General features: G+C 45.3%; 1 protein-coding gene across 1 annotated transcript in view; it reads left to right on the top strand.

The window, feature by feature from the left end:
- The window catches only part of itpr2 (inositol 1,4,5-trisphosphate receptor, type 2), a 65,219-nt gene that overhangs the window by 25,833 nt on the left and 23,686 nt on the right, over positions 1-15,700 (top strand). Inside the window, exons 34-42 of the mRNA XM_008296000.1 lie at positions 24-144; positions 402-583; positions 1,761-1,903; positions 2,447-2,543; positions 13,113-13,233; positions 13,524-13,711; positions 13,794-13,974; positions 14,779-15,032; positions 15,110-15,310. Coding sequence (XP_008294222.1) covers positions 24-144; positions 402-583; positions 1,761-1,903; positions 2,447-2,543; positions 13,113-13,233; positions 13,524-13,711; positions 13,794-13,974; positions 14,779-15,032; positions 15,110-15,310 — 1,488 coding nt within the window. The remainder of the gene's footprint in view (positions 1-23; positions 145-401; positions 584-1,760; positions 1,904-2,446; positions 2,544-13,112; positions 13,234-13,523; positions 13,712-13,793; positions 13,975-14,778; positions 15,033-15,109; positions 15,311-15,700) is intronic.

Raw genomic sequence — 15,700 nt, 5'->3', positions numbered from 1 at the left:
CTCTCTTTCTTCTCTTTTTACAGACGAACCAGTCCGTCTTCATCAAGCTGCTCCAGTCGGCGTTCAGGCTCTACAACTGCACCTGGATCGTCTCGGCTCCGAAGGCTAATATCGAGAGCTGTATCAAAACACTGGCTGACGTGGGTGAGTGCTCTCACTCTGCTGTCCAGCCTTAATGAAGACAGGCTTTAAAATACATTTTTAAAATGTGGATTAATATGTAATGGCACATATTGATTGTGCTGAATGTGCACCAGTATGTATTCAGATAAGGGTTGTTTTTAGTGATTCTTCGCTGTACTCTTGACCAGTTGGAAGCTCTGCTGGACCTGTTTAGGTGTCTGTGTTATACAGGAAAATAAACTCACAGTGACCTCTATCTCCACATGCTCTTTCCCCAGCTAAGGCCCGGGCCATAGCCATCCCAGTCGACCTGGACAGTCAGGTCAACACTCTGTCTCTCAAGGTCCACAGCCACATGGTGCAGCGAGCAGCCAAAGACTGGAGGACCTCGGCTCGCACACGACCTCGCAAGGAGCCGCTGGGGGCCCCCGACTACAAGAACATCATCGAGAAGCTGCAGGTGCACCTTTTTTTTTTTGTTTTTTAACCAAGACATATGGTAGCATCTTAGAGACTGCTAGCAGGCGCTGCAGTGGTTTGAGGGTAAACGTTCATCTCTGCACATCACAAGTTGAAGATAATTCCTTCTCGCCTAGAAGTAGTTTGATTGGGAACTACAGCGTCCCCGCCTCTCTCTCCACCCGCCACCACTCCAGCTCACCTTCACTCAAACGCTGTAAAACTACTTTGCAATACACAACAGCAAGTTCTGATACTGGAGTAATTCAGCCATACATGTTCGACCCAGAAACCAGTTCTGAAGACGAGTAATGATACGAAAAGCCCCACCCTGCAGGGATTGGCTCCTTCGGTATGTCATGTATGAAATCCCAGCTGTCTGAATCTGTTTGGTCATTGGTGCACTGCAGTTGTTGCCCCTCCTAGCCTTGGTGTATCAGGGAGCGGGGTGGTTATAAATCCGGCTGCTGCTGTCTGTACGTGTAAAAAAAGAGGCAGAAATTTTTTTTTGCTTTCGTTCAGCTCGACTGCAGGATTTATTCTGCTTCCTTAATAAGGACGTACAACACATGACTTACAATATAAAAATGCCTTATAGTGTCAGGAATTACAAGAGCTAATTACTTTATTTTGTATGTAATAAAATTCTTATTGTAGCTGGAGGTAAGTTCCAATATTTCCCAATATGACAGAAACCACAATGTCAGAAAATATACCAGCAATATTCACATTTAAAATACATTAAAGGCCGAGACTCTGCTTTTTTATGCCTTGTGTACACATTTTTTTAACCGATTAATTCTTATTTCCCTCATGATGTGCCTTCCAGAATGTAAAAAATATCATACAGACACATTAACGAGGTAAAAAACTTAATAGTCACCAGAAGAAGCCATTGAGAAGCTTGACTGGATGCTGCTGCTACATAATCAACTAAATAATCACCAGATTTATTGCAGTTTATCTTGAAGACAGCATAAATACCTGCACAAAACTCCATGGCAAGCCAGCCAAAAGTTATTGAGATATTTCAGTTTGGGCAAAAGCAGCGGTCCGACCAACAGAGATTACCGCGCTGTGAAATTACACAAACAGGAGATTCAGGATGACAGCTTTGTGACGGCTGTATGTTTGTTCATCGGTCTTTCTTTGCTGTGCGTGTGTTGTGGGATGTGCAGGGGGTTGTGTCCTGTCTGGAGGAGCAGTTCAGTCCGAAGGTTCAGGCAGAATTCTCTGTGCTGGTGGATGTTCTTCACAGCCCTGAGCTGCTATTTCCAGAGGCTGCTCGGTTACGCTGTGAGAGCGGAGCTTTCATGTCCAAGTAAGTATCTGTCTATAACTGTATATAGAACAAAGAACACATCTTCTCGTTCTCAAGGCCTGGGGGCCACTTTTTTTTAAAAAAGAGCCAGTCTGGCTACAGGGAGGACTGGCAGCGTGGTGGATGGAGTGGTTGGGGGTTAGATAAGTTGGGATTTTAAACAGAAGTTGCTGATATATTTTTTTTAGGATATTCAATATGTGCAAAGTTAAAGACAGGCATGTCGAAAAAACAAGTATTTGTGGTGAAAAGCAAAACCCACGCCATCACCTGTAAAGTATTAATACCGCTATTGAGCAGGTGGATGTGCTGTAGGAAGTATTTGATGAAATTATTCTATTTTAAAACGCGTTACATTGATACATGATCAAGCCTCCGGGGCTGCACTCACTCTGCTGCTCCTGTCAGACGTCTGTGGGGGGAACAGAAAAGGAGATTTCACCTGTGGTGGTCAATAAAGCATTGCTTTGTTTTGTCAGCCGGCGACTGCATTAGCAGCAAACATCTGTAAGTGATACATCACCTCCCTTGTCACTTTGCCAGACTAATCAAACACACCAAGAAGCTCATGGACAAAGAGGAAAAGCTGTGCATCAAGATCCTGCAGACGCTCAGGGAGATGCTGGACAAGAAGGAATCTGTGAGTGCTTCATTATTTCTTTCGAAGTAAAACTTTACAAGAAAGGCTTTTAGCGTCTCGTACTGTTGCATTCAAAACACAGTAACGAGGTGACAATATCTCAGAGTTTGCTGCGGATTCATCCCTGTCTTCATGTGCCAGCAGTGCTGTACTGCTATCAGCAGTGCAGCGTAGTCCTTGTTTTCTCCCAGGTCTGTCGGCCCAGAGCCCAGACTCCCCTTCATCAGTATGCTGTGGGGCTCTCGGTGTTACATAAGGCAGGGAGGCACTTGAGGACACACTCACACTGAGAGGGAGAATAGGAGCGAGGAAGTAAGGGAAGGAGGAGGAGGAGGAGGAGGGGGGGCAAGCACTGAACAAACAAATCAATACTGCAGCGAGTGGGGGGTACAGGAGCCCATGTCCTGCTGCACCCGACTCTGCCAGAGGCCTAGAAGTGGATGACAGGAGTTTGGCAGAGGAGGCTTAAGGACGTGGATGCATGTGTTTGTGCATGTTTGTGCGCACTAAGGGGGCGGAAGGTGACGGCCGGAGTACAAAAAGTCCGGTTTGTTATCACCTTTGGGGGGTTTAGTTTGGACCTGCTGCGCGGTGAGACAAAGTGTCACAGTGAAAATGTGCTGCTGCGGTCGAGACTTCAATCAGTGCACACAAAAGAAAAAGACAACAACACCCCGGAGATACATCTATTGTTTTGCATCGCTTGGAGCCCAGTTTATTGTACTAATCACCTTGAAAGCGTGCGTTGCCGTCCTCTGACCATGTGGGATTTCACTCAGATATGATTATTCTTGTCTCGCTGAAAGGCTGCTTTTGTCGCGCAAGAGTACGACTTATTAAAATAGAATCTGCGCACAGGTTCTTGCCTTTTTGCCCTCTCTCTCGGTGTAATTGCGTTAGTAATACTGTCAAGACTACCTTTCTTAATATAGTGCGCGGCAACCAGTGTCTCGTACAGCTGCTCGAGGAGTCAGAGTTTTGTTTTCCCTATTTGTGTTTGCATCTTGTGTCAGTCAGCCAAGCTGTTTTTTTTTTTTTTTCCTTTTTCTTTCGAAAGGCAAATGATTCAACAGTTGTGTGGAAGAAGATCAGAGGAATTCAAAGTGGGAAAAAAAACAAAAAAAAAACAGTCACTTTTTAAAAGCAGCGTGGCGCATTCGAGAAGCCAGACAGTGCGGTAACGATATGTGAAATGTCAGTTTGTGTAGGTGTGCATGAGTGTGCTCAAGCATGTATTTGTGGCCTCTCTTTTGTCATATCCCTGTAGCCCTGAGTGTGGAGCTGCAGCCTCACTGCACGAGAGAGAGAGAGAGAGAAGAAAAAACGATTGATGGAAATAATGAGAGAGAGGGAGAGGCAGACAGACAAAAACAGAGGGAGAGAGAGAGAGACAGAGTGACAGCATAGGCAGCAGAGGTTGGTGGCTCCCCTGGGGTGCAATGAGTGGGTGGAGGAGAGTGAGAGAAAGAGACGGAGGGAGAGTCATTGAGGGAGAGAGAGAGAGAGAGAGGGAGGGAGAGTCATTGAGGGAGAGAGAGAGAGAGAGAGGCAGCCATGTGAGGAGCCATGTGAGTGGAAGGGAAAAAAAAAAAAAGTGGGCAGCGGCTGCAGGGTGAGGGATTGGAGAGAAGCAGAGTCTGCTCAGTCCATGAGGAGACAGGGCAGGGGGTGCGCTTACGTAACAGCCTGCAGTGGCTGAGCCAGCGTCACGTGGACCATCACGTTCTCCCTCCTCCCTCCCTTCCTCCCTTCCTCCCTCCCTCCCTTCCTCCTTTACTCTCACTCTTCTGTCCGCTCGCTGCCTCCCTCTTCCTCCTTTGTCTCAGTCTATCGCATTCTGTCTGCCCGCCCAAGTTATTTTCTCTATCTCGCTGCCTTCTCGTCCCACCCAGGCCTCGCTCGGTGCTCGCCCAGATCTCGCTGGATGGGCAGCGAGGGCGAGATCTGCAGTCACACCACAAGAGATGTTGGGTTCTCGCTCGCTGCACTCCACTTGTTTTGGCTGTCGGATAAGGGCCGCTCTCACTTGAAAACGTTAAAGCTGAGGGGTGGATTTTAAGGGGAAAAAGTTGCAGTAAAAGGACATTATTTCAGACTTAATCCTAAAGTACACAGGTGGCATTATTCTGTATTCTTCTTCCAAGCACACTCTATAACAAACAATCTGTTGGTGCTTAACTGCAAATCCAGTTGTTGCTACTGAAAATGTGGAGATTTGTCACAAAGATGCAGTTTTGCTGAGACGTGAAGTCACTTTCAGGAGCCGCTGTGCAGTTTTTTTAACATCACTCAGACAACAGCTGATTTCAGCGAGTGTCTCCGGCAGCAGGACGGCAGTTTATGTAAGATTGACTTAAAAACGAACCACGGCGCCCGTGTTCTTCGTAATGAAGGACTGTGTCAGCCGGTCGGGCTCATTTATCTGCTTTTTTTTTTTTTTTGTGGACAACAATAGAGATCTGTTTACAGAGGAAGACGTGCGCGGCTTTGGCCTTACAGACAATACTGGCTAATAGGATCAGTTCACTGTTGGTTTTAGTCCTTTCATGGGATTTGTTGACAATGACACAAATATAAAACGTCCTTATCCTTTAGCACAATTACAACCGACAGCAAGTTGGACCGAATTCTCTCACGTCTACATTCGACACATGTGTGCCCGTGTGTGTGATGTGCTGTCGTATGTACGTACATGTCTCCTTGTTCACGGAGGGCTGAAAAAGTCAGTTATGTAATATAAACCGCTCTCACACGGTTCCTTTTTTTTTTTTTTTTCCCTCCCTCTCTTTCACACTCATCCCTGTCATTCACACGCTGTCTGTCTTTCTAGTCCGTCTGTCTCTCCCTTTTTTTTTTCTTTCTTGCTTGCCAAGTTTCACACCACCTGCCCAAGGCAAAGCAGATTTACAGATTACCACCCTCTCGATGCTAAGCGCATCACACGCACACATGTAGACGGAGAGCCTCGTTCAGACGCACACACACCAACACACAACAACAACACACACACACTCTCTCCCAGGCATGCAGTGCCGTGCTGGCTGTCCCCGTGTGAGCTCATCCTGCAGGGTTTTCCCTGTTAGTCGTGTCCACAGCGGGAGTCGAGGTGGAGGGCTGGGACGTAGGTTTTTCAGAGCTACCGGAGCTTGTGGGTACCTGGTTCAGTCTGACCTTTGGCTGACTTCACTTCCGCACGAGTGGCAAAGTTGGGACGTGTTGAATCCCACAATGTCTTTTAGAGTTTCTAAACTTTTTAACCGAAAAAAAAATCTTGAAACCTACTCGGCATGTGCAGTACGTTCTGCAAGATGAGGTTCACGTTTCTTCTCCTTGCCCTTCGCATCCCTCCATCCATCAGCCGGGTGTCTGTTAGGGGAGCATTATGCTTCGGTTTCCATGGTGATGAGGGATTAGCACATGTTGTTTGTCTGGTCTGGACGTGAGTGGGCACAGGACGTCTGTGTAACCCCCCGTGAAGAAATGCCTTCAGACCTGGAGCACGGCGCCTGCTGAACTCTCTAAACCCCAAGCAGCAGAGGACATCGAGTAAAAAAAAAAACCCAAAAAAAAGCTCCCCTTCTTGAAAACAACACAAAATATTCTGTTATCTGGTGAAAGCTGCTCGAGGTAAAACAAATCTGCCAATGGGGTAAACAAATATTGACTTGTTAAGTTTTCTTGAAACTGGCACAACCTTAAAACTAGCAACACAATGCCGGGATTGAAGCCGGCGTAGCTTTGTTTAAGCAGCGAATCGTCTAAATTCAAGGTTAAGATGCTGAAGCTGGACCATCACACGCATTCGTCAGACTTGTTTCCTGTCAGGTTCAGCTGAATAACAGATTGAATGCCTCATTAAGACAAATCCATACCAGTTAGCTCGAGTCCATTCAAATAACCAAGTGCATTTGGTGCCTAACGAGGTTTAATCTCTTTGATGAGAGTACAAAGAGATTATTAACCTAAAATATATTTCTTGAATTTCCTCTTTTGTAGTACGTATAAATCCTAAGGTCTTGAGTCTCATGCGTCTGAGGGGCCACCATGAATGAGACGGATTGTCACAGCGAACAGTGTTTCGACACAGTTCATAGTGTGTTACTTGAATCTGATCGCATGTGAGTTAAAGCGTTTGTGCTCCGGGAGACACATGACGGGCGGGAGGAAGAATGATATGAATCGCAATTTGTGTTCGGACCGATTGCTTCTAGCTTCCAACGTACACAGCCGGTGGACACAATAATGGAAACACCTTAAAGTCGGCATGCAAAAGTCCTGCAATGAATTTTGCTACCAGAGACTGAGGTAATGCTGGTAGATGTTCTGTTTTTTCAGTCGGCACGTGTGTCTGGGTGTGGCCGCTGTTCTGCAGATGGTGTTTTTCATCATAGTTTTGACTGCTCTCTTATGTTATGGGACTCACCTGTGAAAATAGTGGTCACGCCTTTGTTAAAGCTATAAAACTGTGTTTACTGTCCACAAGCTGTCCAAAGTAAAAGGTTCAGTAAAAGGCCATATGTTGATAGTAGGTTTAAAGTATTAGTTTAGCATGTGGGCATAATAACATTTGTCATGAACCACATTTTTTTTCTTTCTTTCATTTGAGTGATTTTCACTGGATGACACAAAATGAGGACTGCAAGGTGGCGCAGTTGGTTAGCACTGTTGCCTTGCAGCAAGGGTGGGGGCACCGGAATCTTTCTGCATGGAGTCTCCATGTTCTCTCCGGGTTCTCCAGCTTCCTCCCACAAGGTCCAAAAACATGTTGAGGTTAATTGGTGATTCTAAATTGTCCGTAGGTGTGAATGTGAGTGTGCTTGGTTGTCTGTCTCTAAGTGTAGCCCTGTGATAGACTGGTGACCTGTCCACCCTGCCTTCACCCTCAGTTGGCTGGGTTAGGCTCCAGCCCCCCGTGACCCTAGTGAGGATTTAGCGGTGCATAGATGATGGATGGACACAAAATGAAAGGCAGGAGATCATCAGCAGTACTAACCGTTTGAAATATCTTTACCAAATGTTCACTCACAACTATAAATGTCAGCGGCAACAACATCCGTCCACCAATTTTTTTAACCGTTCAACTGGCAGATGCTGATATTTCTCAGAGAATAAGTGAAGACTTTGATCAGCTGGTAATGCTCCAGAAACAGTCGGGGGATCACCAACGTCATACGGCCTCTCTGGGGACCGCGAGTGTTTGTACAAATTTAATTAAGAGCCATTTAACCCTCTGAACCCCGACAGCCTGTTGGCAAGTTTGAAAGGCCTCTTATCTCTAAAAGCACCCAAATTACACCATTTATCAGAGCTGGAAACTGTAAAAAAAACAAAAACAAAAAAAGAATCATCAGCTTGCTGACAGTCCTTGAACTGCTCATCTGTGACCTGAGGCTCCATCAGGAAATATAACATGTTGGATTTAAACTGCCAAAATACTATTTGCACAATCAGATTATGTAAAAACAAGCAAACAAAAATCTGCGTTCCTCAGGCAAACATGAAGATCTTAGTGACTCAGCTGCCACAAACAGTCATGTGAGAACGTTTTAGGGTTTTTTTTTGGCTGAACTGCAGGCTGTGTTTATGCAGGAGTAGATAGGAGACAAATAGACGACTTAACAATGTAAGAAGGACATCTAGAGTATAAAGAGGCACCAGTTTATTCCAGTATTGGTAATACCTGTGGAAAAAGTGTAAAGAAATTAATAATAATAAAGAAATTCAAATTCGTATTTTCTTTCTTAACATGATTTACGGCATTTTAGCTTTGTTATGCTGCAGATTCTCTCTACTTGTAGTCATGGTTGTGCTGTTTCCATAGAGGTGCAGGACTTTTTTTTATTGCAGTAAAAAAATGAGTCCATCACGAGTACAAATATGACAGGAGCAAAAAAATAAAAAAAACACAGACTGACAGTCGGACAGACCAGCATTAGCAGCTGTAAAGCCTCTCCACCTGCATGATTAAAAACCAAACCTCTGGGGGAAAAATAATAATGTATTTTATAGTGTTTCCTTTATTGTGTCCACTTTATCTAAATACAAAGCGTTTACATGTAACTCTGCAGAGTTCAGCGGCAGACAAAACAGCTCGCTCGCCAACCAACCCATCTTCAACACCGAAGCCTTTTTAATAAACCCAATTAGCGCTTAATAATGTTAGTGAGTAACACGTAACACCTCCACAGTGAATCCTCCAGTTAACAGTCAGGCCTTTTCCTAGCAGACCGTTTACTGAATACTTGTTTATGCTGCTAGTCTTCTGTTTCTCTGAACCGGTCTCACCAATTGCTCTCACATGTGGCCTTAATTTGTTTTGCCGACGTGCTTGTTTGTTGGGTGAAACCATTTCATGTGCTGTGGAATCGCGGCTCGAAAGTGGCAGCACGTGACGCTCGTGTCTCTTGCGGGATTTCATCAGATGCACGTTTGCAGACCTTTGGCCCTGCATACAGAGCCGCACAGCTCCATGTAAACGTTTCACATCCTACACAGGGAACATTAACTCGATTTAACGTCGCCTAACTTAACTTAGCACAGCCCGGCAATCAAACGTCTGAGCAGTAATTCAGCCTGTAATCGGCAGTCACGGCATATAACGCTAACTCAGAGCCCAGTTCGTTCACCCTACATCTGCAGCCGTCCCCGTACTGTTAGAAATACCGACATCGTGAGTCAACAAATTCAAGGAATGCAAATAAAAATAGAGATGACATGATCTCAGTGTCATCAGTGGTAGTTACAGACCTGCCTGTATCTCTTTACATCACTGCCTTTCAATGTTCCCGTTGTGTTTGTTGTGCAACTGCAGGATAATGCGACTGTATATGTCTTGATTTTTCTTTTTCTTTTTATTCTATTCATGGAGTAATTCCCTTGGTGAGGAAACCTTGCAAACATGTTTGTAGATATGTATGATATTACAGAAGGATCCAGCTTTTCATTTTCCCTCCTGTTCCAGTCTCACTTAGAGACAATTGAAGTTTTCATTAGATAACATTCAGCTCACGCTTCTCTATTGCACATGATCAGATTGGATTTCAGTTAGACTTTTAGTACCATGTCCTAATGACAGCAGCAATAAAAGGCAGAGTTTCAATTTGAATCTGTGTCCCGAACTAAGTGAGTCGGCTGAAGTCTCAGCAGGAAGTGAACTTTGCGATGGTGAAGTTGTTGGACTCATACGACCCGCGAGGAAACTGCTGTAGCACCGTGCACTTGATCCCGACTGTTTACAAAAGATAAACCCAGCGTCGTCTGTTGTGGGAAAAAAAGTATCACGGAAAAAGAAAACTATTAGCCCCTCAACCCACCTCTCCGGTCTCAGCATTGTTTGGGGAACATTGTCCTCCTTTGTGGCCTGAGCTGCCACAGTCAACCTCATATGACCCGAGCAGCTCGAAGCTCTCCGCCTCATTCCTGCCACAGTCTGTCCTGATTTACGGATGCTGCTGCCCTCCGCTGCCTGCGTGAGGTTTCAGACCACCTCAAGAAGCGCAGGGCATGCCGTGTCTTTGTCTTTTTTATTATCCGTGCTTCTCGCCGGAGTCGGAGAGGTCTGCAGGCAGCAGAACTGCGAGAGGTCTGAGGGAGGGAGGGAGGGATGGGAGGGAGGGAGGAGGAGGAGGAAAGGGGGTGCTGGATGCCGGAGGTGGGGATCGGCAGCTCATCCCCGGCTTGGACACCAGAGCCGCAGTGTGGCGTGCCGGTGCACATTTTAAAACACCACGACTGTCTGCTCCTCGCTAGGTTTTGTTTGTTCCTCTCCTCCTCCTGCTGCCCTCCCTCCTTCCTCTTACTTCTGTCAGTTGTTCTACCTCTATTTCTATCTCTCTTTCTTTCCCGTGGCTCTTACATCACCTGACTGGAGTTTTTCTCGTCAATGCAGCAGCAGCAGCAAGCAGATGAGTCAGGCTGGGCTGACTCTCCTCTACCGCCATCCTGCCTCCCCTCTCCTCTCTCTCTGCAGACTAAGCCAGCAGACTGCATCACCCAGAAGGGAGGCGAACACGAGAAAAAAAAAAACCTGTCACCCCTTTTCAACTTTCCTCCGTCTCTTTCACTGGTATTTGAGGGTAGCAAAAAAAAAACAACCAGCACGTCCTCTGTCAGAAAAAAGGGGAAATGTTAAGTCAAACATGATTCAATCTCCAATCAGTCAAAGAGGGTGCATGGGGGGACGTGTTGCCTTATAGAGCGCAGTGCCGAGTTCGAAGCTGCACCGAGAGTGTGTGTGTCTGTGTGGAAATGAGAGAAGCTGGCTCAATGGATCTTCACCTTCAGTTCAAGAAGTGTGTTTGTGTGTGTCTGTGAGACGGCTCAGCCAGACAGTGCAGGCAGACAAGTGTCTCTGCTGACTGCAGATGAGATGGAGTGTTTACTGACACAGGGAGCATCAACTACACGTGCTCCTCCACAGCTTTGCTCTTCGCTGCGCCGAGTTTGAGGGTTTTTTAGCTGGACTCTGCCTGTCCAGCTGTCATGTCGAGGCGTGGAGGTGCTTGATTTGTCTGATCTCTTACCGGCCAAATATTAATCGTATCTGAAGAGAGTTTTTACAGTTTGGAGTATTTTTTATTTTATTTTTTTTAAATATTGCACCACTAGTGATCATTATTTCTCTGTGGTAATTCTGTTACTTTTCTCTGTGCCACGTTGCAGCTTTTCCTCAGTGCAGTTTACTGTAAGAAAACTGTAAACAACAAAACGTACAAAGGCAGCAGCTACACAAATGAGTCAGACGAAGCTGAATACCAATTAGCGGTACGAGTCAGCTTTAATAGAGGTGTGACAGTCACAATAAAGGAACTTGCAAAGAGGATAAAGAGGAAGATCGTTTCTGCAAAATCTGAAAATATAACCGAGAGAAAAACTCAAAACTTATGACAGTGTTTGATTATTTTTATTATTTTATTTGAGCATTAAGCTTTTGATTTGTTCTTAAATAACAAAAATGCCCGTTACAAGTTCCTGGACAACCAGGTGATGTCCTTAGATGGCTTGTTTTGTCCAAAGAAACAATCCAAAACCAAGAAATAATGAATTTATGCACACATTTTGGGGTTTTTTGATATATTTACTTGATAAACGACTAACTGATTAAAGGATGAATTGCTTACTGATATGGTTGATGATAAGCAGTCGTTTAATTGACTGATTGTTTTGCTCAAAGTTGCTTTAAAAAAAAACAAAAAAGACTCATTAATTTGGAGCAGCACCTCCACCACGCGCTCACAGCCTGCACAAGCTTAATCAAAGCTGTATTTACTGCCAAGCTGTAGTATGTTCAGATGTTATTTTGACGGTCACCTGTATCCCCGGGGATAGGCTGCTTGGCCTACTAACACGTTTCCATGGAAACCACAGGTGGCTCCTTCCAGCCCATTCACTTTTAAAGCTCCACCTCTCTATCAATCTGTTTATCCCTTCAACCGTCCACTCAGTCGGCTGATCGATAACGGCGCCGTGGTGTCATCAAAACAAGGCCATTTTGACTTGTTAGGTTACCATAGAAACTCACGCTGACCACCCTGAATGTTCACATCATTTCTGTGCCATCCATCCGTCCGTCCGTCCATCCATCCATCCATGGCTCCCTTCTGTTGCACAATAAAAATTAAGTGCTGACAAACACAATGCAATGTCACCCACCTGCCAATCACTTGCGCTCAGGTTACACAACCGCTGGAGATTATCTCCACGAATCTTTTCATCTCGTTTCTGCACATCTGCGTCAAATGTCAGAGGAGGCGCAGAGAGATGCTTATTAGCGATAGAAAGACACAATGAATGCAGTCTTGAAATAAACGTGTTGCTGGAGGCGAACTGTGATATGCATGATTTCCTGCTTAAACTTCAAACATCCTTGCACAAAGATGACTCTCTATAGGTGATTCTGTGTCGCCTTCCTCGTTTTAACATAAGTGTTGGTGTTTATATGGTGGCGCATTAGCATTATAGTATGTACCTGTAAAGTTAAACGAGACAAGGAAAACTTAACCTAAAAGTGTGGCGTTAATACCAACTTTCAAGGTCTTTTAACAATAGACAGAACAGTAATGTAGATGATTATCTAATTATCTAAAAATAACCTCTCTAATCGGTTATGATGGTCGGTCTCAAAACGCGTCTTGGCTCTGAATCTCAGAATCGTTTATAAATGCTCAGTTAGGATGACGTTATTGGACAACAGCGTTACTGTCGCGCTCTCTCAAACTCCAATTTCTTTGTTGATAAGAGCATTGGCATCCTGCACGCCATCGCTCCCATCAGGACTGAAATGTATCATGGGATGATGGCGATCACTCCTATTAGGTGAAATGAGAGGAAATCTGCTGAGCCCTCTTAGGGATGATTGGCTGGATTTCATGCCAGTGAATACACGAGGATGTTCTCTGGATGGAACATTTGGTAACATTTGTCCTTCGTTTTGATTTCGTTTTCACGCTTATGGCTCCCAAAAAATGCAACTTTTTCTCAAAATGTGTTAAAATGCGAATTTTCCTAGTTTAAGGCTGGTATGTGTCAGACTGTGATATGGATTTAACATTATGATTTCTGTCTCCACAGGGAAACGAGTTAAGAAAGATTCTCCTCACACGCTACTTTGGAAATCAAAAGCTTCTTTCCAAGTCAGAGCTTGGGAGTGGAAACAGCTCATCTGGCGGCTTTGTCAAGCCGTCATCTGGAGGTACTGAGAACCCCAAATAAACCCAGTAGACACTGCAATAACCACTGACTGCAGAGGAAACAACAGTACCTAACATGACAGCACCACGCTTCTTAGGAGATGTGCTGTTTGACAATCACTGGCAGACTTTGAGTCTGGCTAAAGCGATTCCCAAAGCGCCACATAAATATACTCCAGTATTAAGTCCAGACAGTTGTGGAATACAGTATTTATAATGAAAAAATCCATAATGTCTGTAGCTGGATTTGGTCAGAGCACATTTTTGTAATATTTATAATAAATGTCTGCAGGTGGTTCTCCCATGCTGGACTCTGATAAGCCAGGCAGCAGTGTCATGGAGATCCAGTGTCTGTTGGACAACGTTGGGACTTCGGAGCTGGTGATCGACCTCATCGTCAACACCAAGAACGACCGAGTGTTCGAGGAGAGCATCCTCCTGGGCATCGCGCTTCTCCAAGGCGGAAACACGCAGATACAGGTGAGCTGCACGAACTCTGATCCTTTATTTCCCTCCACATGTTTGGAGACTTACACTCATTGCTTCTCTCCTTCCCATCCAGAACTCGTTCTACAGCCAACTGTACAAGCAGAAGAAGTCCGAGAGGTTCTTCAAGGTCTTCTACGACCGCATGCGTTTGGCCCAGCAGGAGATTCGAGCCACCGTGTCCGTCAACATGTTTGAGCTCAGCTGCAGGAAGAGAGATGACGACGGGGACGTGAGTAGCATCAGGTTCAAGAAAGGTACAGTTCAGTAATGATGCATTATAACCTTTCTGCACTTTATCTATTTGACACACACACACACACACACACACACACACACACACACACACATGGCTGCTTGGCTCAACTCCCAAGTGTGGCCAGAACACATTTGTTACCTCAGCTGTCTGGAGCATGCAGGAAGCCGCTGTGTCAAAATGCCAAAACGAAGCTGAAAGTAAATCAGTAAAGTTCATTTGAAGTGAATCAACTTGGTAATAATGTCAGAAGTTTTTTCAGAGACGAGCATTTAAAAGTGACACACTGAGTCATGCGGGTCATGTCCTGAGCGCAGCCGGATATTTCCATAGAAACAGACGGGGAGTGAGTGAAAAGGTACAAACTCAGTCATGACTGGAAACCTCAATGCGTTTACAGTATGTGAGGTCCTGAGGTTCAGCTCGCTCTCAGGTTTAAACACGGTGGCGACGGGATAAATCCAAAATGATGCTGACCTCTGTGCACACTGTTGTTCCTGTAGTCACATGTCAGACGGGCATGTGACGGCCCACATCACAAGTCTATCAAAAGGCCATTGTGTCAAGACCGGGTGCTTTCATGCTACAGAACCCCACTCAGCAGGGGCCGAAATGTCAAGAGGGGTCTCTGCTCTTTATTGTTTTTAACTCTGTCTGGAATCAATCAATACGCATGTGAGGTGAACGGGTTCACCTCTATGCATTTACAAAGACCCGGCTTGTGCCAGTTGATTCTGTACTTTCTAGTAATTAAGCAGTGAATCATGCTTTTTTTTTTAATTCTCTCTTTGTGCTGCTTTTATAGGAAGAGACTCAGGGCTTCATATGAGGGAGGACATGCGAGGGCAGCTGAAGGAGGCATCCTCAGTGACCTCAAAGGCCTATTGCACCTTCAGAAAGGAGCTGGACCCCGACCTGGAAGGCCTCGGCCAGAACAGCGAGCTGATCGGTGCCGAGGACGCTTTGGAAGAAACTCAGATGAGCCCAGCCATCACCATCATGAAACCGATCCTCCGTTACCTACAGCTGCTCTGCGAGAACCACAATTTGGACCTGCAGGTACTGGAACTCTTTGAGAATCTTGAACCAGTGTTACGCCGACTGCTGGCTGACTCATGCTTGTTTTTCTGCTCCAGAACTTTCTGCGCAACCAGAACAACAAGACGAACTACAATCTGGTGTGTGAGACTCTTCAGTTCTTGGACTGTATTTGTGGGAGCACCACTGGAGGCTTAGGCCTGCTGGGACTTTATATAAATGAGAGTAATGTGGATCTGGTGCGACAAACCCTGGAGACCATCACAGAGTACTGCCAGGGACCCTGCCATGAAAACCAGGTAGGAGGACGAGAGGTCGGCTGAGGGTAGATGGTTTATTACCAACAGAATAATATAAAGGACTCTATATATGTTGATATACAGTCGTGACTTGATAATCTGAACCTGAACAATCCTAAACCTTGCTATCCGACAGGATTTTAGGAAAAACAAACGGAACCCATGAAAAACAGCCTTAACATACCGACAGCCTTGGATTCTGACTCCAACATGACATTTTATGTCACTAATAAGGATAACGGCGTATTACCTGACTGAACAATCCCACAGATTGGCTACGTTCACACTGCAGGACTTAACGCTCAATTCGAATTTTTTTGTGAAACCCAATTTCACATACAAGTCAATTAATTGCGACTTGTATGTGATCTGCTGTGTGAACTTCATACA

This window comes from Stegastes partitus, unplaced genomic scaffold, assembly GCF_000690725.1.
Source record: "Stegastes partitus isolate 25-593 unplaced genomic scaffold, Stegastes_partitus-1.0.2 Scaffold1093, whole genome shotgun sequence".
Lineage (NCBI taxonomy): Eukaryota > Metazoa > Chordata > Actinopteri > Pomacentridae > Stegastes > Stegastes partitus.
The sequence above is the reverse complement of the archived record's forward strand: the minus strand, read 5'-3'. Positions and strand labels throughout refer to the sequence as shown.